At 44.1% G+C, this 27,595-nt stretch overlaps 1 protein-coding gene across 1 annotated transcript; it reads right to left on the bottom strand.

The window, feature by feature from the left end:
• Window positions 1-27,595, bottom strand: LOC102175500 (glycine N-acyltransferase). The gene is made up of 6 exons (XM_005690294.3): window positions 27,373-27,595; window positions 20,280-20,375; window positions 17,699-17,806; window positions 10,794-10,920; window positions 7,992-8,163; window positions 1-949 (listed from the first exon to the last, which is right to left on the bottom strand). Exons 2-6 carry the CDS (start codon window positions 20,355-20,357, stop codon window positions 547-549), a joined length of 888 nt encoding a protein of 295 aa, XP_005690351.2. The 5' UTR covers window positions 20,358-20,375; window positions 27,373-27,595; the 3' UTR covers window positions 1-546.

Genomic DNA, 27,595 nt, shown 5'->3' with positions numbered 1-27,595 from the left:
TGACTAAACAATAACAACACCTTTATAGATAGACAGAGAAATGCATAGTGTATTTGTATAACATATTTCATGTGATTATAATATAAGGCTTAAGAAATGACTTGAGAGAGGAGGGTTTTCAAAGATCTACTTAAAGGACAGGCCACTCTCCAGCCAATTAAAAAGTCATAGAAAGCCAGAGGGGGGAAAATCATCATAAACCCCGCAAAATATTACAACGCTTCTGGCAAACTGGAAAGAGTTAATGAGCTAGGAGTCCCAGGAAGACCAATATAGAAAAGCATGCGACCAAGTGTGAATCACAAGGATGCTGAAAGCATCCAGGCACCGACAGCTGGGTGCCTGGTCTGTTTCCTGCTGAGGAAACAAGGAAATTCTGGGACGTGTTTGAGCACAGAGACTGAGTCTGTCCTGTTCACCACCCATCGCTGCTCCCTCAGAGCTCAGGCCACCTCACCACCCTTCATTACACTGGGTTCTCTCTCTCTGTCGGCTCCTCCAGCCACATTCTGCATTCATTCAGTGCTCTCTGTGTTCAGGGCCGCTTTACAGAGGCACATAGTTCCACTGGTTCCAGTCGCAGGGCACGAGGATACTCTGCATGTTGGAGCATACTCTTTGCATGATGTGATTGGCCTTGTCTACGTGGGAATACAAGGGGAAGCCAAGCTTGTCCAGAGTCTGGACGTGGACACAAGAGAGGTATGAGATGAGCCCCTGGGCCCGGTACTCAGGCAGGGTGCCTGCCATCCGCAGCTCTCCCGTCTGGTCCATCAGCATCCAGGACACAGGGGTCCCCTCGGGCCCCAGCAGGCACGAGCTGGGGAAGGTCTGGATACAGCGCTCGATAAACCTCCGGCTCCTTTCATTGCCACCGAAATACCAGAGCTTGTTCACCAAGACAGCATGGGCAGGATCCAGGGTTGAGAGTGTCAGCATCTTTGGGTGGCTATTGGGAATTAAAGGAAAGAATAGCCATAACATCAAAACGGTGTACAAGCCTTGTGTCCCTGTCCTTTGAAGTCAAGGCTTTTACTTTAGCCTCCCAGGCTTGCCCAGAATCTCAAAAGACTATCTCAAGGGTTCATGGCCGAGGGGGCTCCCCTGGTGGCTCAGGGGTAGAGAATCCCCCTGCTGGTGCAGGAGATACGGGTTTCGGTCCCTGGCCTGGAAGAGCCCATGTACATGGAACAGTGAAGGCTTTGTGCCACAAGAACGGAACCCACACTCTAGAGCTCATGGGCAGCTACTGAGTCCACACACCCTAGAGCCACGCTCTGCACAAACAGAAGCCTGTGTACTATGACGACAGAGTAGCCCCCGGTCACCGCACTGAGAGAAAACCTGCCCAGCAGCAGTGACCCAGCACAGCCAAAACAAATAATTAATAAAACCTTTTTTTTAAAAGAGTTACTGGAGAGATCAAATCCCGATGGAGGAATAGAAGGACAAGCACTCGTCTCCTACTGCAAGAGCGCCAAAATCGCAGCTAGCTTTTGAACGCCATTGACAGGAGGACGCCGAAACCCACCAAAAATAGGCTGCCCACGCTGAAGAAGCTGAAGCTGAACGGTTCTATGAAGACCTACAAGACCTTCTAGAATTAACACCCAAAAGAGATGTCCTTTTCTTTATAGGAGACTGGAATGCAAAAGTAGGAAGTCAAGCGCTACCTGGAGTAATAGGCAAGTTCAGCCTTGGAGCACAGAATGAAGCAGGGCAAAGGCTAACAGAGTTTTGCCAACAGAACGCACTGGTCACAGCAAACACCCTCTCCAACAACATAAGAGAAGACTCTACACATGGACATCACCAGATGGTCAACACCGAACTCACATAGATTATATACTTTGCAGCCAAAGATGGAGAAGCTCTATACAGTCAGCAAAAACAAGACCAGGAGCTGACTGTGGCTCAGATCATGAACTCCTTATTGCAAAATTCAGACTTAAATTTAAGAAAGTGGGGAAGACCAGTAGGCCATTTAGGTATGAAATAAATTAAATCCCTTATGATTATACAGCAAAAGTGGTAAACAGATTCAAGGGATTAGACCTGATAGACAGAGTGCCTGAAGAACTATGGACGGAGGTTTGTAACACTGTACAGGAGGCAGTGATCAAAACCATCCCCAAGAAAGAGAAATGGAAAAAACCAAAATGGTCACCCGAGGAGGCCTTACAAATAGCTGAGAAAAGAGAAGCAAAAGGCAAAAGAGAAAAGGGAAAATATACCCACCTGAACGCAGAGCTCCAAAGAAGAGCAAGGAGAGACAAGAAAGCCTTCATCAGTGATCAGTGCAAAGAAATAGAGGAAAACAATAGAATGGGAAAGACCAGGGATCTCTTCAATAAAATTGGAGACACAAAGGAAACATTTCAAGCAAAGACGGGCACAATAAAGGACAGAAACTGTAAGAACCTGACAGGAGCAGAAGAGATTAACAAAAGTTGGCAAGAATACACAGAATTATACAAAAATGGTCTTCATGACCCACACAAAGGTGTGATCGCTCATCTAGAGCCAGACGTCTTGGAGTAGAAAGTCAAGTGGGCCTTAGGAAGCATTACTATGAACAAAGCAAGTGGAAGGGATGGAATTCCAACTGAGTTATCTAATATCCTAAAAGATGATGCTGAGAAAGTGCTGCACTCAATATGACAGCACATTTGGAAAACTCAGCAGTGGCCACAGGACTGGAAAAGGTCAGTTTTCATTCCAATCCCAAAGAAAGGCAATGCCAAAGAATGCTCAAACTATCACAGAATTGCACTCATTTCACATGCCAGTAAGGTAATGTTCAAAATCCTTCAAGCTAGGCTCTAACAGTATGTGAACCAAGAACTTCCAGATGTACAATCAGGATTGAGAAAAGGCAGAGGAACCAGAAATCAAATGGTCAACATCTGTTGGATCATAGAAAAAGCAAGAGAATTCCAGAAAAACATATATATCTGCTTCATTGACTACACTAAAGCTTTTGACTGTGTGGATCACAACAAACTCTGGAAAATTCTTAAAGATGTCTGAATACCAGATCACCTTACTTGCCTCCTGAGAAACCTGTATGCAGGTCAATAAGGAACAGTTAGAACCAAACATGGAATAATAGACTGGTTCAAAGTTGGAATAAGAGTATGTCAAGACTATATATTTTCATCCTGCTTATTTAAGTTGTATGTAGAGTACATCATGTGGAATGCCAGGCTGGATGAAGCACAAGCTGGAATCAAGAGTGACAGGAGAAATATCAACAACTTCAGATACACAGATGACACCACCTCAACGGCAGAAAGCGAAGAGGAACTGAAGAGCCTCTTGATGAACGTGAAAGAGGAGAGTGAAAAAGCTGGGTTAAAGCTCAATGTTAAAAAAAACTAAGATTATGGCATCTGGTCCCATCACTTCATGGCAAATAGACGTGGGAAAAGTGGAAAAAGTGATTGACTTTGTTTTCTTGGGCTCTAAAATCACTGCAGATGGTGACTGCAGCCATGAAATTAAAAGACATTTGCTCCTTGGAAGAAAAGCTATGATCAACCTAGACAGCATATTAAAAAGCAAAGACATCACTTTGCCAACAAAGTGATGCCTATAATCAAAGCTATGGTTTTTCCAGTAGTCATGTACAGATGTGAGAGTTAGACCATAAAGAAGGCTGAGTATTGAAGAGTTGATGCTTTTGAGCTGTGGTGCTGGAAATGACTCCCTTGGGCAGCAAAGAGATCAAAACAGTCAATTCTAAAGGACATCAATCCTGACTATTCATTGGAAGGAGTGATACTGAAGCTGAAGCTCCAATACTTTGGCCACTTGATGTTAAGAGCCAACTCACTGGAAAATACCCTGATGCCGGGAAATATTGAGGGCAGGAGGAGAAAGGGCCAACAGAGGGATGAGATGGTTGGATGGCATCACTCGGACATGAATTAACCAAATTCTGGGAGATAATGAGGAAAGGGGAGCCTGGGGTGCTGAAGTCCATGGGGTGGCAAATAGCTGGACACCTCTCAGTGTTTGGACTGCAACAGGAGCCCGTAGACCCCAGGACTGGCTCATCCCAGGCTAAACAGCGAATAGGGAGGATGCACAGCCCCACCCATCAGCTGAGAGTCAGACTGAAGTTCTCCTGAGAGCCAGAAGATCTAGGTTTTTCCACCTCCCATCAGCCTCATCCACCAGAGGGCGTGTAGAAGAAGTGATCAGTCAGTCCTGCAGCCACCAGAACAAAGCCACAACCACAGAGAGTCAATCAGCACGAAACGGGGGAGAATTATCTCTCGGATGAAAGAACAAGATGAAACCCCAGGAAAATCACTAAATGAAGTGCAGATAGGCAGCCTTGCAGAAAAATAATTCAAAATAATGACAGTGCAGATGACCCACGTTCTTGGGAAAGGGAAGGGGAAGATGCAAGAAGTGTTTACAAGAGACCTAGACGAACTAAAGCACAGACAGAGAGGAGCAGTACCCTGGGAGAAACCAAGAGCAGAATAACTGAGGCAGGAGAGCAGGTAAGCGGCCTGGAAGACAGAATGGCGGAATCACTGCTGTAAAATGGAATACAGGAAAAAAGAGTGAAAATAAAAATTTAAGATAGCCCGAGTCCCCTGGGACAGCACTAAACACACCAACATTTGCATTATAGAGGTCCTAGAAAGAGAAGAGAGAGAGAGATAAAGGACCTGGGAAAATATTTGAAGAGATAATAGCCGACAACTCCTCTAATATGGGAAAAAGAATAGTCAACCACGTCCAGGAAGCACCAAGCCCCAGGCAGGCTAAATCCAAGGAGGAACACACTGAACACACTATAGTACTCAAACTGCTGACAAAAATTACAGACAAAGATAAAGTATTAAAAGCAACAAGAGAAAAGAATGACAAATAACATACAAGGGAACTCCCATAAGGTTATCAGCTGATTTCTCAACAGAAACTCCGCAAGCCAGAAGGGAATGGCATGATATATGTAAATTGATGAATAGGAATAGCCTACAACCAAGAGTATGCTACCCAACATTCAGATTTCACTCATTCAGACTCTCATTCAGATTTCACGGAGAAATCAAAAGCTTTCCAGACAAGCAAAAGTTAAGAGAATTCAGCACCAGCAAAACAGCTTCACAGCAGATGCTAAAGGAGCTTCTCTGGGCGGGAAGCCCAAGAGAAGGCAGAGACTTAAACAATTAAGAAAATGACAATAGGGTCCTCCATATCAATAATCGCATTAACTGTGAATAGATTAAACGCAACAACAAAAAGACCCAGGTTGGCTGGATGCATGCAAACATGCGGCTGGATTCACTTCCACTTACCACGTCACTCCACTTAACCCCCGAAACTGTACGCAGTTATTCTACCCTGGTAGATTAATCATGCTTCCCTTATGGCTTGCCAGTGTAATTATCTTTTATTTTCAGTCTGGCTATTACTTGTGAAAACTGATAAACACCTTTCACTACTGTGATTACGTGGCTAGTGCTCATTTTAATGCCAGTGCATCACGATCGGTCAACAGAAAGTAACAGACTTCTCTATCACTAAAACTACCACTTAGTAGAAAAACTTGTGATCACTTTTTAAAATCCAGCTGCATATCAGAATTGTCTTGGAATTTCTTGGACAACGCAAATCTGCCCAGAGTTCCAGATGTGACTGTAATGAGCTGCCATGTTTAGAAACAGCTGGCCTAGGCGGTGTTTCACTTCTATGCAGTTTGTTTCACTTTCTTCTGTTTCGCAGTCGGTGATCCCATTTCATTCAGCTGATGGTCTCCAACTTCCCCATTTCCTTCTTTGCTGTCCTTTCTCTAGCCTTCACCGAGTGCAGTAGAAAAGCTTCTGTGTACTATATAGACATACATATATTAAGCATGATATACAGAGTTTAGAAAACATGAAATTTTGCTTAAATATTTTGACGTTTTTGGTTCCATTTGTTTGACTAGGTATGAATAGCATGTTAGATTTCTAATTCATATTCACTCAAAATTTTGACATAGTTTCATATATTCTGGCATCTAGTATTATTGCTAAAAATCTAGAAAGCTTATTATCTTTTGTTATTAAAAACTTTTGAATGAGGCTAAAAACTTCTAATTCAAGTATGAAAATATAAATAGGTATTATGTTGTAAAAAACAACAGGAGATTAACATGTAATACAGTATTATTAAAGTATAGATTTTACTCAAATTTTAGAAAATTTTATGCTGGTGTCTATTATTTATTTTCACGCCTTAGTCAAGATTCTACATTGTGTTTAGCTGCATTGAGTAGCTTCAGCTGCGTGCAATGAATCCTGATAGATTCCCTTTTTATTCTTTCACTAATATTTTCCAGCCTTCCTCGTCATGGTTTCTTAGACACACTCATCATATAAAAGTGGACATTTAACTTCTAACTACATGGGGTTTAAATTGTCCTTGATGTTAATTTCTTACATTGATACTAATTTCTCATTTAAATGCTTTCTTCTCTGCAATCACCCTCTGTGTTTTTTCAGTCTTTTAACCTTCTTGAGGCTTTCAATGGCTAAGTCAAAGATCTCTCTCAGTAAATGTCCCATTGCATTTGAAAACATGTGGGTTATTTTCAAATTTCTTTCGATGTTGATTTTGAACATAATTTCACAGTGAGAAGAGAACAGGCCCCGTGTGATTTCCATACCTTTAGACCATGAAACTTTTTCACCTTGTTATATATCCCACTGTCTCCTCATTTATAGTCTATGGGAACTTGAATAGAATTTGTACCCTGCTGCTGTGGAAAGTTGTATAAATCTTAATTATGTTGAAATGGTTTATAGTGATTTTCATGTCTATTACATCCTTCTAATTTTGTGTCAATTCATTTATTAATTTTTGAGAGTTTGATGTTGAAACTCCAACTAAAAATCTTAGTTTATCTACTTAAAAAAATCACTTGTAATATATAGTGGAACAATAGGTAACTTTCTTCTGTACTTTCCAAGTCCCCTGTAAACATGTCATCATACTGTCATAATTTTAAAAATAAAAAAAAATTTTTTAAGAGTTAATGATTAGGATCTGTAGCTATAGAAACAGAATAGCTGTTGACTTAGAAACTATTAACAGTTTAGACTAGAGGCTGGCCACAGAGCCGAATCAGGGAAGCGACATACAGATAAAGGCCTGATGCACATTCCCAAGCCTTCTTTACAGGAAGCAGACCCCCTCCAGATGAGCGCTTCTGACCGCAGGAACATAGACTCCAGCCTGGTCAAAACCAGGAGGCTGATTTTGCTTGTAACTTCTCATGGCGGCAACCAGAGAGCCGCGCACAAGGTGACCGTGCCCTCTGCAGCCCTCCTGCTCATGCCGTCTTAAGCTCCTTCCCTGAAAACCACTTGGCGGTCGAGTCTTTTGAGCTCGAGCTGCCCATCAGACCCCTGGACACACTGCTCCCCTCACCCTATGTAAGGAGCCAGCCCCCCAGCCTCAGCAAGCAAGGGGAAACAGTTGCTTGTTTTCACCCCCCCCCTGCTGCAGCAGGGGCATCTGTGAAGCTCTGCTTGAATTTCTAGTCAGGCTTCTAATCAATGTCTGTTGCTTGGAGAAGGCCAAGCACCCTGGTCAGTATCAAAGTGACATGCCCAGAGCCACCAGAATGTGGAGGAAGCAAGGATGAATTCTCTCCTAGGGGCTTTGAAGGGAACACAGGCTTGCCAGCTCCTGGACTTGGGATCCTGGCCTCCACAACCAGAAGGATAGCTTTCTGCTGTTCGAATCCACCCCAGTCTATTGTGCATTTTCGTGACTGTCCTAAGAGACTAATGCGCTGGCTACTTCAGCAGTAACAGATACGACGTTTTCGGTTCGGTTTTGTTTTATCCTGCCATGTGGCTTGTGGGTGTGATCTTAACTACTTCTCAGACCAGAGGGACTAAACCTTGGCAGGCAGTGAAAGTGCGGAGTCCTAACCGCTGGACCGCCAGGGAATTCCCCAGAGCAGATTCTGTCAGACTTACCTGGGTTTGTGTTTATCACCATTGACTGATACACTTTTTGCCTCCAGCAGAGAAGTAGCCAATTTCTTTCCGGCCTCAGAGGTCATATAGAGAAAGCACTGTGTTCGCTTGACCTTGCCCGATTTAGTAGCTGCAAGGTTTTTTATCACGTCATCCAAGCTGGACTGTGAGCCTAGATGGAGGAAATGAAGAATCGTATGAGATATCATTGTTCATTTAAACGTCAGGAAAAAGCCATCCAGTGACTGCAAGGTTTGTGGGTTTCGAATGATTAAAGCTCACGTTCCATCATGAAAAGACGTCTATGGGATAATAGTAAGTCACTCTCACATTTAAGAGAAATACATTTGCAAAGCTGAAATAGAGACACAGACGCAGAGAACAGACATATAGATTCCAAAGGGTCAAAGTGGAGGACGGGGTGAACTGGGAGATGGGGATTGCCGCATATGCAGTACTACATATGAAGAGATGACTAACGAGGGCCTACCGCAGCGCGCAGCAAAGTACGCGGTGCTCTGTGGTGATCTAAACGGCAAGGAAATCCAAAGAAGGGCTGATGCGTGTGCATACATATGGCCCATTCACTTTGCTGTGCAGCAGAAACTGACACAGCAGTATAAAGCCACTAAACTCCAATTAAAAAAATAAAAATCGGGCTGACACTACAATTGCTGAACACGTCACAGCACAGTTACGCTCATCAAAGGCGATGAGGTAAAGATAATCACCGACACTTGTTGAATTTATTTAACAATTCTATGCTGTAGGTTGCTGCTATAATGGTCCCAGGTTTTTCTTCACTATCTGGACTTTTTTCTGCTGACCTGACTTCTGGGATTGACTGTGAAACTTGTTTGGGCCAAGGGAGCGATAGCAAATGTGATGCGGAAGAAGCTTGGAAAGTGACTGTGGATGGAGTTCGCCTTTTCTCTCTGCTCTTAAGAGCCTTGGGTGACTGCTGTATATACGTCACCCAGGCCACTGCACGGCACAGCCAGCAGCCAGGACAGACGAAGCCGGCGTTAACAGCCGGCCTCCAGATTGTGGCTAGCTTAGTCCTGCCAGCTCACGGACAACCCCCAGCTGACTGCAGTCTCATGGGTGACCCCAGCAGAGACCAGCGGAAGAATCATCCAGCCGAGTCTCGTACAAACTGCTGAACCACGACATGGGAGCTAATAAACAATTGTGTTTTGCGGTCACTGTTTTGGGGTGGTTTCAAAACCCGACTGATAAAACCAGGCTTGGTGCCAAGCATTTCTTATTCGAGAGCTCACTTAATCTTCAAAACATACCCCTATGTTTTGGGTACTATTATAATTGCTATTTTTACTCATCAGAAGACTGATCCACAGAGCTGTTGTTCCTTGTCTTAGACCACACAACTACTAACAGGCCTAACAAGGTCACAACTTCAGCTAGTCTGACTCCAGAGAACACATTTTTTTATTTTTTCGGCTACACTATAAGGCTTGTGGGATCTTAATTCCCTCACCAGGGATCGAACCTGGGTCCCTGGCAGTGAGAGCAGAGTCCTAACCACTGACTGCCAGGAATTCCCAAACATATTCATGGTCACTAAACTCCCCCTCTGTAGTAAGGATGAGATAGACTCCTGGAGGTGAGGCAGACGGGAGTTCTGCTCCCGTATCATCGATCCTGGAATAAACCATGAATTTTTGCTGTTGTTCAGTCGCTAAGTCGTGTCTGACTCTTTACGACCCGTGGGCTGTAGCACGCCAGGCTTCTCTGTCCTCCACTATCTGCCAGAGTTTGATCACATCCATGTCCATTGAGTTGGTGGTGCTTTCTAACCATTTCATCCTCTGCCACTGTCTTCTTTTGCCTTCAGTCTTTCCCAGCTTCAGGTCTTAATTCCAATGAGTAGAATCAGGTAGCCGTGAACTTTTAACTATTAAGAAATTCTATTGCTCATGATTTCCTGTGTAAACCCCATACCTGGCAGTCTTTAAGTTCTAATTCACTATTGTTGGAGGAGGTCATCAAGAAGACACGTCGCCCTTAACTCTGGAGGCAACTGGAGGCTTCCCCCTCTATCCCCTGTCCTTGGAAGGGGTGTTCCACTTGCCTTCCAGAAACTGCTCCAAGGACACAGCCTTGAGACAGAAATGTGGTGTTCACATATCTGGACTGGGCACGTGACTAAATCCAGATAAGGCCACTATATACTTTTTTTAAGATTTTGGCAGGCAGATGAGGGGATCCCCTGTCCTGCAGTCTCCCAGGACAAGCCTGGAGGTGAGTTCTCCTGCTCATTATCTTGCCCCGCCAGTCTGGAGTGGCCTGCCCCTTTCTTAGCCTCTCCCTGCCGTGCGCTCATAGGGGCATGGCTGCCGGTCTCCACCCGGGAAGCTCCCTAAGAGCTCTGTGAACTGGCAGCTATGGAGGTGCTGATGGCACGGCCGGCTGAGTGTCTGGGATTGCAGTAAAGATCTAGAAGGCATGTGTGTGTGTGTGTGTGAGAGAGAGAGTATGTGTGAGTGTTAGTCACTCAGTCGTGTCAGACTCTTGTGACCCCATGGACTGTAGCCCACTAGACTCCTCTGTCCCTGGAACTGTCCAGGAAGAACACGAGTGGGTTGTCATTTCCTGCTCCAGGGGATCTTCCCGATCCAGTGATCACACCCAGGTCTCCTGCATTGCAGGCAGATTCTTTACCTTCTGAGACCCCAGGAAGCCTGCTATAGGGGATACAGAGGTGCCACTCCAGAGGAAAAGGGACCCTGCAGATCCTGACACGGGAGAGTCCGGCAGCCCGCCCACATCCTGGCCACTTACTTTGAATCTGCAGATGTTGCTTCCAGTTGATGACTTCTGGTGAGCCAAGGAATTCCTGACATTTCTTTGGGTCCTTGGAGTAGACTTGATAAGTATTGGTGTAGTGATCAAGGTCATCTGTCATCTCCTGTTTGGGTCAGGAAAGTAGAATCAACCAAAATGCATCTGTGTACTGATTGCCATACTAGTTCTCAGTGTTCTATTATGATATTTTAAAAATACTAAAATATTAGCATTTTTTGTTGTATTGATTTTATTGAAGGATTATTTACATTATGAGATCAAGTTAAGAACTCCCTTATTCAATTAATAATGAAAAATGTCCTGAACAAAATTACTTCCAACTCAGTTATTGCTCTAAATTTTCAAACCTAACAAAAATAATCTGTTTAAAATTACTTTCCACCCCTCCATGACATGCATGAAGAAGCTTGAAAAGCGACTGACCGCTGAATCTTGCTGTTTCCTGCTGCTCTCGAGAACCCTGAGGCTTCTGTGTGTTGCCCAATCCACTTCCATAAGTGTGGTCAATAAACAGCAAAACCCAAGCTAGCAGCTATGGCCAGACTTGGGACTGCGATTTACCCAGTTCTACCAGTTCAGTAAAATAACAATTGAGAAGCAAAATATTTGGCCAAAAGAATACACCCTGCTTTAGGACAAAGATGTTTAGATTATGTGGGCTATGAACATGTCTTTATTGAAACAGAGACAGGCAACAGGTCACACGATTCTTCCATACAGTGTGAAACCAAGAAAAGATGATGAAATCGACTTGCTTTCTTTAAAAAATATTCAAGGGCTTCCCTGGTGGTCTGGTTAAGACTCCATGCTTCCACTGCAGGAAGCACGGGTTGGGCTGGGGGACACGCGTTCCATCCCTGGTCGGGGAACTAAGATCCCACATGCTGCACAGAACGGCCAAAATACAAAAATCATGCTGTTGTAAAACCAACAACAATCCCATCAGTAAACAAGCATACTCATTTAAGTATATCTAGAGAAATTATTAAAACTGACACAGGAGGATAAAGGAATAGATAAGAGGAGAAACTTCCTTTACCTCGTGCAGAATCAGAAAGCTTTTTCCCCCATAGCTGGAAAATATGCCACACAACTGCACTTCCTGTTCAGCAAGGGTTACTTCTGAGCAAACTGTATTTTTAAGAGTAATGCCACCAAAAATGTTGGTATAGGAGACCCCAGACTCTGTCCCTCACAAGGGTCAAAAATTAGACAGATCAATAATTAGACCAATTTTGCCTGCTACCCACACACACACAAAAGGCTATGAGAGAGCCCTGGAGTCCAGCAACACAGGAGAATTAAAAAATTGAGACTAGCTGCCCCCAAAGAGAAGAAAGACAGTCGCATTTCGCCTGCATCATCGCATTCACCAAGCCAGCATTGCCCAGTGCCAAGAGGGAACTCGCCAGCTAGAAAGAGCTCTCTCTCTCACCAAGAGAGGGAGCAGAGGATGAAGGAGCAGCTTCCCCAGCCTTCTAGAGCACCACACCAAGGTCCCACTCCAGTTTCATCCCACCCAGACTGGCCAACCTGAGATGAATAGAGGTGGTTAGAAACAAGAGAGAAATGCAAGGCTACCGGCAGCAGCCGTGTGCTGGGGGTGAGTCACAGCTCACCCTGACCTGCTCTGCAGGAAAACCCAGCAGTTTTTGCCCCTGCAGAAATCAACAGTCAGCTTTGGACCACCTGCAGACATCATCAAATTTTGCGCCACCAGTATTCACATGATCTGTGTCAGCCACCCGAGACCCTTCTCCCACCTTCCCCGACCAGCTCCTACCGGAACCAGGTCACTGAGCCCACAGGCAGCTCTGCAGCTGCACCAATGCAAGCCGACATCCGCCACCGAGCGCACGCTGGGGGCTGGCCCCTGCAGCTGTGTGCTTGCGTGCCACTCAGCAGGTGACTGTCACTGGCCTCCACTGCAGTTTGACAGTAAGAGACGGACTGCAGTCACGAGAGAGTCCACCGATAGCGAGGGTCCCCACGGCTGTCTGTGGGCCTGCATCGGGCCTGCACCCCAGCACTGACCTGCAGCTGCCCCCCCAGCTGCCGCCTGCATGCCTCCATCCCCAGTCTCCAATTGCTGCGCCCTCGTGGCAAGACACTGTATTGAGTGCCAACAGCTAGGCCCCCACAGCTGCCAGTGCGCCTGAGCTGGTCCTGGCCCTGCTGCCTGCCGGGGCTCCCGCCATAGCGTGTCTGTCTGCAAATGGCCCAGCCACTACCCAAGAGTCTGCTGCTGGCCCCCACAGCTGTGTCTGAACACACCACCAACGGCAGCCATGACCACACCTGCCCTGGCCTGTAGCCACTGGCCTTGGAGGCGTCACTGAGGACCCCGAAAGCCTTGAAGCCACCTTTGACCCCCCGAAATGCTCACTAAGGATCACACAGTTGTCAGCGTGGATCCCAGTAGCCTGAATGGAAAAGCCATCACTCCCGAGCCCTGGAGACAGTTCCCCCACAGCCCCTGCACTCAGTGCCCTGCGCCACTAGACCTGGGGCCGCAGCACACGCTGGAGAGCCCCAGAAAGTCACTCAGTCATGTCCGACTCTTTGTGACTCCGTGGACTACAGCCAGATCTCTTCTGTCCATGAGATTTCCCAGGCAAGAATACTGGACTGGGTAGCCATTCCCTTCTCCAGGGGATGGAACTCGAGTCTCCTGCATTGCAGGCAGATTCTTTACCATCTGAGCCACCAGGGAAGCTCCTACCCACGAGAAAATGTTCCCTTACCAAAGTCAGTCCATAACGTATGGAAGATTGTTTCTTCAAAAGTTCAGGCACCTATGCAAGGATATAGGGCTCATAAAGATCCCGATGTGAAGATTTGACTCCTTGGAAAAGACCCTGGTGCTGGGAAAGATAAAAGGTGGGAGGAGAAAGGGATGGCAGAGGATGAGATGGTTGGATGGCATCACCAACTCGATGGACATGAGTTTGAGCAAGCTCCAGGAATTGGTGATGGACAGGGAGGCCTGGCATGATTCAGTCCATGGGGGTCACAAAGAGTTGGACACAACTGAGCAACTGAACTGAAAAAATCAGGGAAATTTGAAACCACCAAAAGAATACAGTAAACCCCAGCAATTGGCTCCAAAGCAATGGATACCCAGGAATTTCCTAACAAAGAATTCAAAATAATTTTTCAAAAGATGCTCAGAGAGCTATAAGATAACACAGTAAAATAATTTAACAGTATCAGGACAACAATACAAGAACCAAATGAGACGTTCAGAGATGGAAAACATAAAAAAGAACCAAAGAAAAATTTTGGAAGTGAAGAATAGTAGGAGTATACTGAAGAATTCAATAGAGAATTTCAGCAACAAACTAAACCAAACAGAAGAGAGAATCAGAGTCAGACCAGGTGAAATTATCCAATTGGAAGAGCAAAAAGAAAAAGAATAAAAAACAGTGAGGAAAGCCTGTGTGACCTACGAAAGTGAAGTGAAAGCCATTCACTCATGTCTGACTCTTTACCACCCCATGGACTATCGAGTCCAAGGAGTTCTCCAGGCCAGACTACTGAAGTCAGTAGCCTTTCCCTTCTTCAGGGGATCTTCCCAACCCAGGGATCAAACCCAGGTCTCCTGCATTGCAGGTGGATTCTTTACCAGCTGAGCCACCAGGGAAGTCCATATGTCTTGAATACACCTAAATTAATTTCATGAAACCCTTTATCTATAGGATACCTCAAAAGAACCAATTTGTGAATTTATTAATTTCCAGAAGAAGAAGAGAGGGAAAGAGGGAAGAAAGTTTATTTAAAGAAATAATGACTGAGAACTTCCCAATTCTTGGAAGAAATTCGGATATACAAGTTTGAGAAGCTAATAGGTCACCAGACAACTTAAAGAGGACCTCACTTAGATACATTAGAATAATATTGTTGAAAATCCCTTAAGGCGGCTATTTGTTAGTCGGTTTCTCAGAGACCTCGCAAGCCAGGAGAAAATAGGGCAATATATTTAAAGTGTGGAAAGAAAGAAACTGTCAACCAAAAATACTTTACCCGTCAAATTTGTTCTTCAGAGACAAGAGAGACTTTCACTAACAAATAAAAACTGAAGAAATTCATCACCAAAAGGCATGCCTTATAAGAAATGTCGAAATGGGAACAGTTCTCAGAACAGTTCCAAATAATCCTCTTAAAATAGGCAGAGGAATTGAATAGACATTTTTCCAAAGAAGATATACAAACGGCCAGCAGATACATGAAAAAGTGCTCTATATCACTAATTAGCAGGTAAATGCAAGTCAAGACCACATACATAGCAGAATGCTGCTGCTGCTGCTGAGTCACTTCAGTCGTGTCTGACTCTGTGCAACCCCACAGACGGCAGCCCACCAGGCTTCCATGTCCCTGGGATTCTCCAGGCAAGAACACTGGAGTGGGTTGCCATTTCCTTCTCCAGTGCATGAAAGTGAAAAGTGAAAGTGAAGTCGCTCCGTCGTGTCCAACTCTTAGCGACCCCATGGACTGCAGCCCACCAGGCTCCTCCATCCATTGGATTTTCTAGGCAGGAGTACTGGAGTGAGGTGCCATTGCCTTCTCCGACACAGCAGAATGGTTATCATCAAAAAGACAAGAGATGACAAGCATTGGGGCGGGGGGCGGCAGTTTGGAGAAAAAGGAACCCTCGTGCACTGTTGGTGGGAATGTAAATTAGTATAGCCACTATAGAAATGGTATGCTGGTTTTCCCCCAAATTTAAAACAGAACTGTCCTAGGAACATGGAATCCCATTCTGGGTGTGCATCCAGAGGAAATGGAAACAGGACCTGGAAGAGACACCTGTGCTCCGTGCTGAATAGCCACGACATGGAGACACGGATGAATGGACAGAGAACACGCGGCTCGTCTGTACACTGGGATATCAGTCAGCCCGGAGAAAGAAGCAAATCCTGCCGTTTGTGACACGGGGGTAGGCCTTGCATGCACTGTGCTACATGAAATAAGGCAGACAGAGGGAGAAGAGTGTGTGTGATGTCTTTTATGTGTGGGATTGTAAAACACTGAATCATAGAAGCAGAGTTGAACGGTGGTTCCTAGAGGCTGGGGACGCCAGGAGGGGGCAGTGGGGAGATGTTGGTCAAAGGGTACAAACTTCCAGTTATAAGACAAGTAAGTTCTGAGGATAAAAGGCACAGAATGAGGACTATAGCTGATGCTGTTTTATATGCAGTTGGGCATTGACCAGTGCAGGAGTTAGGGACAGCAGCTCTCCACACAGCTGAAAATCTGCACAGAGCTTTACAGCCAGCCTTTGCGTCTGCTGTTCTGCATCCACAGATTCAAACATCATCAGACGGCAGAGTACTGAAGCATGTAATTATTGGCGGAAAAAATATTTAGGTGGACTTGCGCAGTTCCAACCCATGTTCTTCAAGGGTTAACGGTACGTGAAGGTTGCTGAGAGAGCAGGTTTTGAATGTTTTTGCTAAAAAATAGGATGGTCATTATGAGACAGGAGGGAGTGTTACCTCAAGTTTTGGAGGGAGTCACTGCACTGTACGCGTACATCAAATCTGCAACGCTTTAGATCTGACAGAGTCTTATATGTCGATGATCGCTCTTCAAGTTGGAAAAGTCTTATTTTTAACACTGTATTTCTGAAAGCAGCTCAGATTTCTATCAATAATTAAAAGTCTTCATTTTACATTGTTATTTAATTTGGTTTCTTGAATATTTATTACCCATTTCACTTCCATATAAGTTATATTAAATGATAACATATTTACATTACAATTTTACGTGATATTTTAGAATATAATTATACATTTTATTTTTTAATAAACTTAACTATTAAATAAACTCAACTATTCAATTTCACCAATTAAAAAATTATCATACAATATGTAACCAACAATTCCAACTATGTAATTTGCTCCTTAATTTTCCTTAATTCACTCTTGTTTCAGACTTTATCTCTTGCAACTGCTTTGAATGAAGTTCTGCTCTGCCACCATGTAAAAAATCCTATTTATATTCAACGTCCAATTTCGGTAAAATTTCTACTAAGCATCATTCCCCTCCCTGCAGCCTCTACCACGTGCTTTTCTCCCCGCTGCCTGGTTTTATTTGCTTAACTGATGATCGTAGGTGATATCACGGTGCAACATCTCAATGGGAAGAGACCATCACAATGAGAAGTTGTGAGTTAGCATGAATGCGTTGGTGTGGTTTCAAAAGTGGTGTTTTCACAAGGTGTGAAATATTTTTCCCCCTTAGGTTAAGAGTTTAAAATGGGCTTGATTTGTTACATGTAGAAATCCAGCCTGGGAGATGCTTCTTTGATGCCTTTCACAGAAGATCAAGCTCTTGTCTACACCATCAACATAACTCTGCCTTAGTACAGCCTCCCACTGGTTGCCTCTATTCCCACAAACTGGATGCAAGAAATGACAGTGTTTGGTCCTAAGCAGTAGCGGGACCAGTAGTTTTGATTCTGCCCATTTCACACCACGGGGCCCTAGTGGTTCAGACAGTAAAGAATCCACCTGCAATGCAGGAGACATGGGTTCAATCCCTGGGTTGGGAAGATCCCCTGAAGAAGGCAATGGCAGCCCACTCCAGTATTCTTGCCTGGAGAATTCCATGGACAGAGGAGCCTGGCAGGCTACAGTCCACAGGATCGCAAAGAGTCGGACACGACTGAGCAACTAGCCATTTCACACCATGCTGTCATTTCCCTATGGATTTACCTATGATCTCCTCCAGGCTGTGGACTTTTTGAAGATAAGGACACGCTGACTATGTCACCTCGGTTTATTTCTCTATTCCCAGGGTCTACCATATTGCCAAGTGCATGGAAAGTACATAGCGAATATGAACATAAATACCTATTCATTCCACATCTGGCCCCTTACCTGCTCCTGAGGGCGGATAACCACTGTGTTAAAATCAGGCCACTTGTCCACCAGAGCCTTTAGCTTGAAAGGGTTTCCCTGGTTTATGTGGAAGGTGGTCCCATAAACCTGCAGTATTACAAGAAAGTGAGAGGATGATCTCATTAGGAAGAGATGGCAAAGTGCAGTTCCTGCTGCGGCTGCTGCTGCGGCTGCGGCTGCTGCTGCGGCTGCTGCTGCTGCTGCATCGCTTCAGTCGTGTCCGACTCTGTGCGACCCCAGAGACGACAGCCCACCAGGCTCCCCTGTCCCTGGGATTCTCCAGGCAAGAACACTGGAGTGGGTTGCCATTTGCATAGGACAAGGTTTATTTTTATGACATAATGGAATTTTTTAATTGGAAGGTACCTAGTAAGAACTTCAGCAGACCACTGGTGAGATTCTAAGTTTTCCCCCAATAAATATATCTTTTAAAAATATTCACATAGAAGATATGCAAACCAATGGAATTTATGAACAGAAATCATGAACTCTCCCATTATAGAATTTAATAAGATCTTTAACAGATTTACATCTGTTCACGTATGTGTGTACATGCTAAATCCCTTCAGTCATGTCTGAATCTTTGTGACCCCATGCCCACCAGGCTCCTCTGTCCATGGGATTTTCCAGGCCAGAGTACTGAAGTGGGGTGCCATTGCCTTCTTCAGTAGTTTTCTGAGGATTCATCCAAATTGTTGCAGGTATCCGTAGGTCATTTCTTCTTTATCATTTAATAGTATCCCATAGTACTCTTGCCTGGAAAATCCCATGGACGGAGGAGCCTGGTAGGCTGCATTCCATGGGGTCGTGAAGAGTCGGACATGACTGAGTGACTTCACTTTGACTTTTCACTTTCATGCATTGGAGAAGGAAATGGCAACCCACTCCAGTGTTCTTGCCTAGAGAATCCCAGGGACGGGGGAGCCTGGTGGGCTGCTGTCTATGGGGTCGCACAGAGTCAGACACGACTGAAGCGACTTAGCAGCAGCAGCAGCATCATAGTATGGATGTACCACAGTTCATTTAGCCACTCAGCTATGGGAGGACATGTGAGTTGTTTCCAGCTTTTGACTATCATGGATCAGATTGTTATAGACATTAGGGTACATAGTTCTGTGTGAACATAAACTTGCATTTCTCTAGGGCAAATGCTCAAAGTTGTCGTCGCTGGCTGTGCGCTGGTTGCACGATTGGTTAGACACTTACAAATGGTTTTTAAGAGGGGCTGTACCATCTCACATTCCAAGCAGTGATGTATGAGAGATTCAGTTTATTCTTTTAATAGGATCTGAAGTTGAGGGCCTGTTTTGCTCAAAACATACAGGTAGGCTCTGGGACTTCCCTGGTGGCTCAGACGGTGAAGCGGCTGTCTACAGTGCGGGAGACCTGGGTTCAATCCCTGGGTTGGGAAGATCCCCTGGAGAAGGAAATGGCAATCCACTCCAGGACTATTGCCTGGAAAATCCCATGGACAGAGGAGCCTGGTGGGCTACAGTCCGTGGCATTGCAAAGAGTCGGACACGACAGAGCGACTTCACGTTCACTTTCAGGCTCTGGAGAGTTGAAAGGGAATAAATGGATTATATTTCTGGCCCCAGGAGTAACCAGGGGGGAAAGTTAGTAAGTTTTCCTGGCCTTAGATCCATCTTCCACAATACAGGGAGAAGACTGACTGCCCCTCCTACGGGAGTTTCGAGGCTGACATGAGTCCACAGATAAGTCCGGCAGCTGCGGTGAAGTGAGGGCTGGACGTGCTTTCCGTTGCCACTGACGACCACGCTGCCGTTGTTCTGGCCTTGAGGCCCCTCTGGCTGCCGCTGGTGCTGGCAGCGGTTCTGTGATTAAACTTCTATCTTTAGATGTGAAAGCAGCTCTTAAAAGCAGTTCAGGGAATTCCCTGGTGGTCCATAGTTAGGACTCATATGCTTTCTCTGTTGAGGACCTGGATTCAATCTCTAGTTAGGGAACTGAGATCTGACAAGTCATTCAGACAAAAAAGAAAAAGAAAAAAATGAAAGAAAAAGCATTTTCCTCCTTTCATCAATCCTCTGAATGTTAAAAGTGAAAATATAAATAAATCTGCATAAATCCAGCCATTCTGTAACAAATACCATTGCCTTAAAGTAATGAATAGGAGATAATTGTTTCTAAATCTCTTCCATGCACACTTGGATTTCAAGGAAGTAAGATTTGACCTGTTTAATATTCCAAGAAGATACATGGTGGTTAACTTCACCTCAGGCACAGATGTTTAAAAATTAGTATGTATTTAGATCAATCTTTGAAAGAGAATTCAAGGAAATATTTTTGAGTCCTCAGAGGGTAGTGTTTTTGTAACTTAAAATTATTGCGCAAGTCATATAACTGAGAACGCTTCCCTCTTCCAGGACATGAGTGTAATACACTTCCCTTGCCAAGAGACGGTGTGAACTACGTGAGATGCGGTGTGAGTGAGTTCTTACCACAGAAAGAGCACTCGGTAAGAGCTCATTCTCTTCCTGACCTCTTTGGTTCCCTAAGAATGCAGCCCTCTGCTTCCCTAAGAAAGTCCCAAGCTCACCTTTAAGGATTCAGGGATGCTCTTCCTCAAGGATTTTTCTAGCATCTGCAGCATCTGTGGGCCTTGTAAGTGGAGCATCTTGGCAGGTACCTTAGCCTGGTGAGGACCAAGAAATATCGAGGAATGAGAAGGTGCCGAACCAACAGGAAAAGATCCACACAGCGTTACCTGAGTTTTAGAAGGTAACAGGGAGGATACATTTGCCTAGAGTAACTGCCTTGCGAGAGGGAGAGGTATCTAGATCGTTTCCGTGTCTTGCTGTTCTACAATTGTGAATTTCTCCTCTTATATTTTCTTTCAGAAATCTTATAGGTTCAGTCCCTATATTTGGGTCTACGGAAATTTCAAGTGAACTTTTTGCAAGTGGTATGACGTAAGAGTCGATATTCTTTCCCCCAGGGTAGATTTGTTGTTGATCAGTTGCTAACTCGTGTGCCAACTCTTTGGAAACCTATGGACTGCAGCACGCCAGGCTTCCCTGCCCTTCACTGTCTCCTGGAGCAGAAACTGGTTATTTAGTTACTAGTTACTGCAAGGACTGTCCTTTCTCTTTTGAGCTGCTTTGATGCAATTATTGAAAAGCAATTGAGTTTATATGTATGCATTGCATCTCTCAAGTTTCTATTAGTTTAATTGCTCTATATATCTATTCTTATGATTTTTTTTTTACTACTGTTTTTGAGTACTGTGGCTTTATACTAAGCCTTGAAATCTGATAGTGTGGGTCCACCAACTTTTTTAGATGCTTTTTGCTTAGGTTTTTTGCAGTTCTGTTTAAATTTTGTAATAATCTTGTGAATTTTTATTAAAAATTTTCTGACATTTATGTTGAGATTGCAGTGAATCTGTAGTTTAGTTATATAAGAAGTAATATCTGAAAAATATTGAATATTTTAGTCTATGAATGTGATGTATCTCTTCATTATTGTAAGTCTTCTTTAAATTTTTTAGCAAAGTATTTTAGTTTTTGCCTATCTTCTGTTAAACTTATCCCCATTCATTCCCTCCTTTGGATGTCATTATAAATAAATACAACAATTCCCAGGTGGCGCTAGTGGTAAAGAACCCACCTGCCAATTCAGGAGAACTAAGAGACACCAATTAGATCCCTGGGTCGGGAAGATGCCCTGGCGGAGGAAATGGCAACTGACTCCAGTATTCTTGCCTGGAAAATCCCATGGACAGAGAAATCTGGGGGGCTACAGTCCATGGGGTCGCAAAGAGTTGGACACAACTAAAGTGACTTAGCACATAAATAAACATATAACTGTAAATTAAGTGATATTTTGAAGTTTTAAAAAATTTGTTGCTTGTTTATAGAAGTGCAATTTTTCTATATTGGCTTTGTGTAGTGTGACCTTATTGAGTTAACTTATTACCTTTAGTTTTGTTGTTCAATGGCTAAGTTGTGTCCCACTCTTTGTTACCACATAGACTGCAGTGCCAGGCTCCCCTGTCCTTCACTATCTCCCGGAGTTTACCCAAACCCATGTCCATCGAGTCAGTGATGCCATCCAACCATCTCATCCTCTGCCATCCCCTTTTCCTCCCGCCTTCAATCTTTCCCAGCATCAGGGTCTTTTCCAGTGAGTCAGCTCTTCCCATTAGGTGGCCAAAGTACTGGAGCTTCAGCATCAGTCCTTCAATGAATATTCAGGGTTGATTTTCTTTAGGATGGACTGGTTGGATCTTGCAGTCCAAGGGACTCAAGAGTCTTTTTCAGTACCACAGTTCGAAAGCATCAGTTCTGTGGTGCTCAGCTTTCTTTTATGGTCCAACTCTCACATCCATACATGACTACAGGGAAAACCATAGTTTTGACTCTATGGACATTTGTTGGCAAAGAAATGTCTTTGCTTTTTTAATATGCTGTCGAGTTTGTTATAGCTTTCCTTCTAAGGAGCAAGTGTCTTTTAATTCCGTGGCTGCAGTCACCATCTGCAGTGATTTGGGAGCCCAAGAAAAGAGAATCTGTCAATGTTCTGCTTTTTCCCCTTCTTCACACCATGAAGTGATGGACCAGATGCCATGATCTTCATTTTTTAAATGCTGAGTTTTAAGCCAGCTTTTTCACTCTCCTCTTTCACCCTCATTCAATAACTCTTTAGTCTCTCTTTGCTTTCATCCGTTAAATTGATACCATCTGCCTATCTGAGGTTATTGATATTTCTCCCAGCAATCTTGATTCCAGCTTGTGATTCATCCAGCCTGGCATTTTGCGCAATCTACTCTGCACAGAAGTTAATTGAGCAAGGTGACAACATACAGCCTTGACGTACTCCTTTTCCAATTCTGAACCAGTCATTGGTTCCATGTGTGGTTCTAACTGTTGCTTCTTGACTCTCACACAGGTTTCTCAGGAGATAAGTAAGGTGGTCTGACACTCCCATTTCCTGAAGTCTTTTCCACAGATTGTTTTGATCCACACAGTGAAAACCTTTAGCGTAAGCGGTGAAGCAGAAGTGCGTGTTCTTCTGGGACTGCCTTGCCTTCTCTGTGATCCTACCAGTGCTGGCAGTTTGATACTGGTTCCTCTGCCTTTCCTAAACCCGGCTGTACATCTGGAGACTCTGGGTTCACGTACTGCTGAAGACTAGCTTGAAGGATTTTGAGCATTACCTTCTAGCATGTGAGGTGAGTGCAATTGTACAGTCTTTGGCAGTTGGAGCACTCTTTGGCATCGCCCTTCTTTGGCACTGGAATGAAAACTTATCTTCCCCACTATTGCCCTCAGTAGTTGTGTATTTTTGCAATTAAAATTTTCTATATATGTGATCACATTTTTTTGCAAATGAAGATAATTTTATTTCTTCCATCTGTATGTGTCTTGTTCCTTTTCTTTTCTTATTGTACCGCTTAGAACTTGCAGGAAAATGTTTTATAGGAGGTGCTATATGAGCATTCTTCTTGATATTAGGGAAAAGTATTTATTTTATTACTTAAGTTTAGCTGTTAATTTTTCATCGATCACCTTTGTCATGTTGAAAAAGTTGCTCTTTAAGAGGTTTTCTTAAAAATCATAAATCAATGTTGATATTTGTTAGCCATTCTTAATACATCTATTGGGATAATTATATGATTTTTTTCTTGTTGACATGTTGAATTTTAATTATTATTTTTGAATGCTAAATGATAATATATTTTTGATATAAATCCATTATTCATAAGGTATTATTTTTATATATTGTTGGATCAATTTTATATTATTTTAAAGGATTTTTGCACCTATGTTTGTGAATGATTGATCCATATTGATCTATATTCTTATTTTCTAGTAAAGTTTTTATCTGTTTTGATATAACATTTATGTTCAGAAAATACAAATTGGGAAAGAGTTTCCTCCTCCTCTATTTTCTTAAGAGAATTGATATTTCTTCTTCAAGTATTTGTTGATTTCAACAGTGAAGCCATCTGGATTTGGAAATATTTTTATTTACAATTAAACTTCTCTGTGGAAATGTTTTAACTACAAATTCAATTTCCTTTGTAAATATATGGCTTTTCTGATTTTTGAGGTAACTTCTGGTTATTTAGCAGGGTCTTCTCTGGTGGCTCAGACAGTGAAGAATCTGCTTGCAATGCAGGAGACCCACGTTTGACCCATGGGTCGAGAAGATCCTCTGGAGAAAGGAATGGCAACCCACTCCAGTATTCTTGCCTGGAGAATCCCATGGACAGAGGAGCCTGGCAGGCTACAGTCCATGCGGTTACAGAGTCAGACACATCTGGTTATTTATTTAAGTCATTAGAGGAATTTTTTTCCATTTCATCTAAGCTGTAGGATTTATTGCACAAAGTTATCTATGTTTTCTCATCCGTTAAATGTCTGTGGGATCTACAGTAGTGTTCCCTCACTCATCACTGACAGTCCTGGCAATTCATGTTCTTTTTCAAAACTTCTTGCTCAGTTTAGAGCAGGGTTCCCTAAATTTAGCACTATTTATATTTCAGTCTAGATAAGCCTTTGTTGGGGGAGGCAATTCTATGCATCACAGAACGTATAATAAAATAACATCACTAGACTCTATTAACTAGCTCTCAATAGTAACACTTCCACTCTTAGTTGTGAGAAACAAAAATGTCTCTAGGCATTTATATCATCTTTCTGACCCCAGGATTTGTTGTTGCTCAGCCACTAGGTGGTGTCCAACCCTTTGAGACCCCATGGACTGCAACACACCAGGCTCCTCTGTCCTCCACTATCTCCCAGAGTTTGCTCAAATTCATCTGCATTGAGTCAGTGATGCTATCTAACCATCTCCTCCTCTGCGGCCTTCTCCTTTTGCCTTCAATCCTTCCCAGCATCAAGTAGAAGTCCAGCATTCCAGGAGGCAAATGTGACTTTTTGTCTGAAAGCCTCTTATAAGAGACAAAATGAGTTTGATGCCAAATTTCTAGAGTTGTAATATTGCCTCTTAAGAAACCTATATGCAAGTCAGGAAGCAACAGTTAGAACCACACATGGAACAACAGACTGGTTCCAAATAGGAAAAGGAGTATGTCAAGGCTGTATGTTGTCACCCTGCTTATTTAACTTCTATGCAGGGTACATCATGAGAAACACTGGGCTGGAAGAAACACAAGCTGGAATCAAGATTGCTGGGAGAAATATCAATAACCTCAGATATGCGGATGACACCACCCTTATGGCAGAAAGTGAAGAGGAACTCAAAAGCCTCTTGATGAAAGTGAAACAGGAGAGTGAAAAAGTTGGCTTCAAGCTCAACATTCAGAAAACGAAGATCACGGCATCTGGTTTCATCACTTCATGGCAGATAGATGGGGAAACAGTGGAAACAGTGTCAGACTTTATTTTTTGGGGCTCCAAAATCACTGCAGATGGTGACTGCAGCCATGAAATTAAAAGACGCTTACTCCTGGGAAGGAAAGTTATGACCAACCTAGACAGAATACTGAAAAGCAGAGACATTACTTTGCCGACTAAGGTCCGTGTAGTCAAGGCTATGGTTTTTCCTGTGGTCATGTATGGATGTGAGAGTTGGGCTGTGAAGAAAACTGAGCACTGAAGAATTGATGCTTTTGAACTGTGGTGTTGGAGAAGACTCTTGAGGGTCTCTTGGACTGCAAGGAGATCCAACCAGTCCATCCCAAAGGAGACCAGTCCTAGGTGTTCATTGGAAGGACTGATGCTGAAGCTGAAACTCCAGTACTTTGGCCACCTCATGTGAAGAGTTAACTCACTGGAAAAGACTCTGATGCTGGGAGGGATTGGGGGCAGAAGGAGAAGGGGACGACAGAGGATGAGATGGCTGGATGGCATCACTAACCCGATGGACATGAGTCTGAGTGAACTCCGGGAGTTGGTGATGGACAGGGAGGCCTGGAGTGCTGCAGTTCATGGGGTCGCAAAGAGTCGGACACGACTGAGCAACTGAACTGAACAGAACTGAACGTTGTTACAATACTGCAAGCCATTTAATATGAGGCTGTTCTGTTAGGCAGGCACACATACACACAGTGGAAAGTACCAGCATCCTCACCAGCAACAGCAAAACATGTTGCCTTGTTAATGAGTAGATTGAAAACTGAAGAGGCTCTAGAATACTGCCCAGTCATCATGAGCTTTCAGCTTTGGCAAAGGTCAAAGCCAACACACAGAAAAATAATAGCACTTCAGAGCCAGCCATCGTGACTGGAAATATTTGCAAAATGTTGAACAATTTAAACAAAGAAAGCAAACTCTAGTTAAATAAAACACTAACAAATAGAAACAAACAGGGCACGTCCTTGATGTCTAGCACTCGGAGAAGGTTACGTAAACGATGATCTCAGTACACTACGATTCTAGGAGCCATTGACATAATAACTATGACACGCACGGGAGAATCCTAAAATCAAAGGAGAAAATGTAAAACACAAAACAGTACCTGATCCTTGATTACACCGTGTAAATCTCTGCTTAGACACAGTCAATATGCAACATAACATGAGAACTGGAGGGAGGCAGAGAGAGAAACTTAGAAGGGAAAACAAGACGGGAAAAGCCACTTAATGCAAACCGAGAGAGTGGCACTGACCTGCACACTCGCCCATGTGTGAATTAGATGGCTAGCTGGAAGCAGCTGTGTAACAGGGAGCTCAGATCAGTGCTGATGACTTCTGGGGGCCATGGGGTGGGCGGGGAGCCTCACGAGGGAGGGGACCTCATGTGTGAGTGAACATGGCTTAGTGTCCCACTGTTTGGGACCCGGTGGACTGCAGCCCCCCCAGGCTCCTCTGTCCAAGGAATTCTCCAGGCAAGAGTACTGGAGTGGGTTGCCATTTCCTCCTCCAGGGCATCTTCCCAACCCAGGGATTGAACTCAGGACTCCTGCATTGGAGGCAGATTCTTTACCATCTGAGCCACCAGGGAAGCCCAGGGAAGGGATACATGTTGCAGATAGCTGATTCGCTTTGTTGTACAGCAGGAAGCAACTCAACGTTGTAAAGCAGTTGTATTTCAACTTAAAACAACACTAAAAAAGCCATTTTATGGCCATAACATTATTGATAAAATATTTTACGTTATTTTTCTTTTTCACGGGATCTGAATTAACGAGCGTGCATTCTAGTCCCCGTGCTTCTGCCTGTTTCCTCTCTGACTCTGAAGCGACTACTTTGCTTTCTTGGTTAACCTTTATCTAAGGAACAAGCTACCTCCTGTAGAATGTTTCCTAAAAGAGTAAACAGAACCACGTCTGCGTCATGCCTCGACACTGTGGGTGTGTCAGGTGAATGCTGCCTGGCTCAGCATCCTTCCTGCACGTGTTACTACCTCTCCACTCACCCGCCAACTCCCAAACCCCCTCCGTTCTATTCATTTGCTCAGAACGGAAAGCTGGCTTCGTCCTTCCAAGAAGTCGTTTTCTTTTTTTCCGCACAGTACGTCCATCATATACACAGTAGAGGCAATGCATTATTTCTCAAATCAAATAGGCTCCCTCCCCTTTGGCATAAATATCAATCAATAAGCTTGGCACTTCCTGTCTAAAACCGACAAGAGCATCTGATTTTTCCTACCCTCTTGTGGGAAGAAAAGGGAGGAGGTGAGTATCAGAGAGCAGCAATTCTCTCCGCTGAGGTGAGTCCTCACCTGGAAAGCTGTCTCCGCAGAGAAGAGTCCCGAGGAGCCAATGAGAAGCAGCAGCCTTTTCCAGAGCGTGAGATGCTCGTCTCCCGGCACGCCCAGCCAGGAGCTGCCAAGTGTGTTGTGGTAGTTTCCTACAGAAACAGCTAAGCTGGAGCTGTCAGTGTGGACCCTTCCTCCTTGAACAAGAAGGGAGATGGTTCAGGGAGCTGGTGCGGCCTCTCCTGGG

This window comes from Capra hircus, chromosome 15, assembly GCF_001704415.2.
Source record: "Capra hircus breed San Clemente chromosome 15, ASM170441v1, whole genome shotgun sequence".
Taxonomy (NCBI): domain Eukaryota; kingdom Metazoa; phylum Chordata; class Mammalia; order Artiodactyla; family Bovidae; genus Capra; species Capra hircus.
The sequence above is the reverse complement of the archived record's forward strand: the minus strand, read 5'-3'. Positions and strand labels throughout refer to the sequence as shown.

What these genes read in the sequence shown, in the direction of transcription:
- LOC102175500 (XM_005690294.3), bottom strand. Translation starts at nt 20,357, where the DNA reads ATGCTCCACTTACAAGGCCCACAGATGCTGCAGATGCTAGAAAAATCC. An exon ending in GCATCCCTGAATCCTTAAAG is followed by an intron (nt 17,807 to 20,279) that starts GTGAGCTTGGGA and finishes GTAATACTGCAG; the next exon opens with GTTTATGGGACCACCTTCCA. An exon ending in GGTGATAAACACAAACCCAG is followed by an intron (nt 950 to 7,991) that starts GTAAGTCTGACA and finishes AATTCCCAATAG; the next exon opens with CCACCCAAAGATGCTGACAC.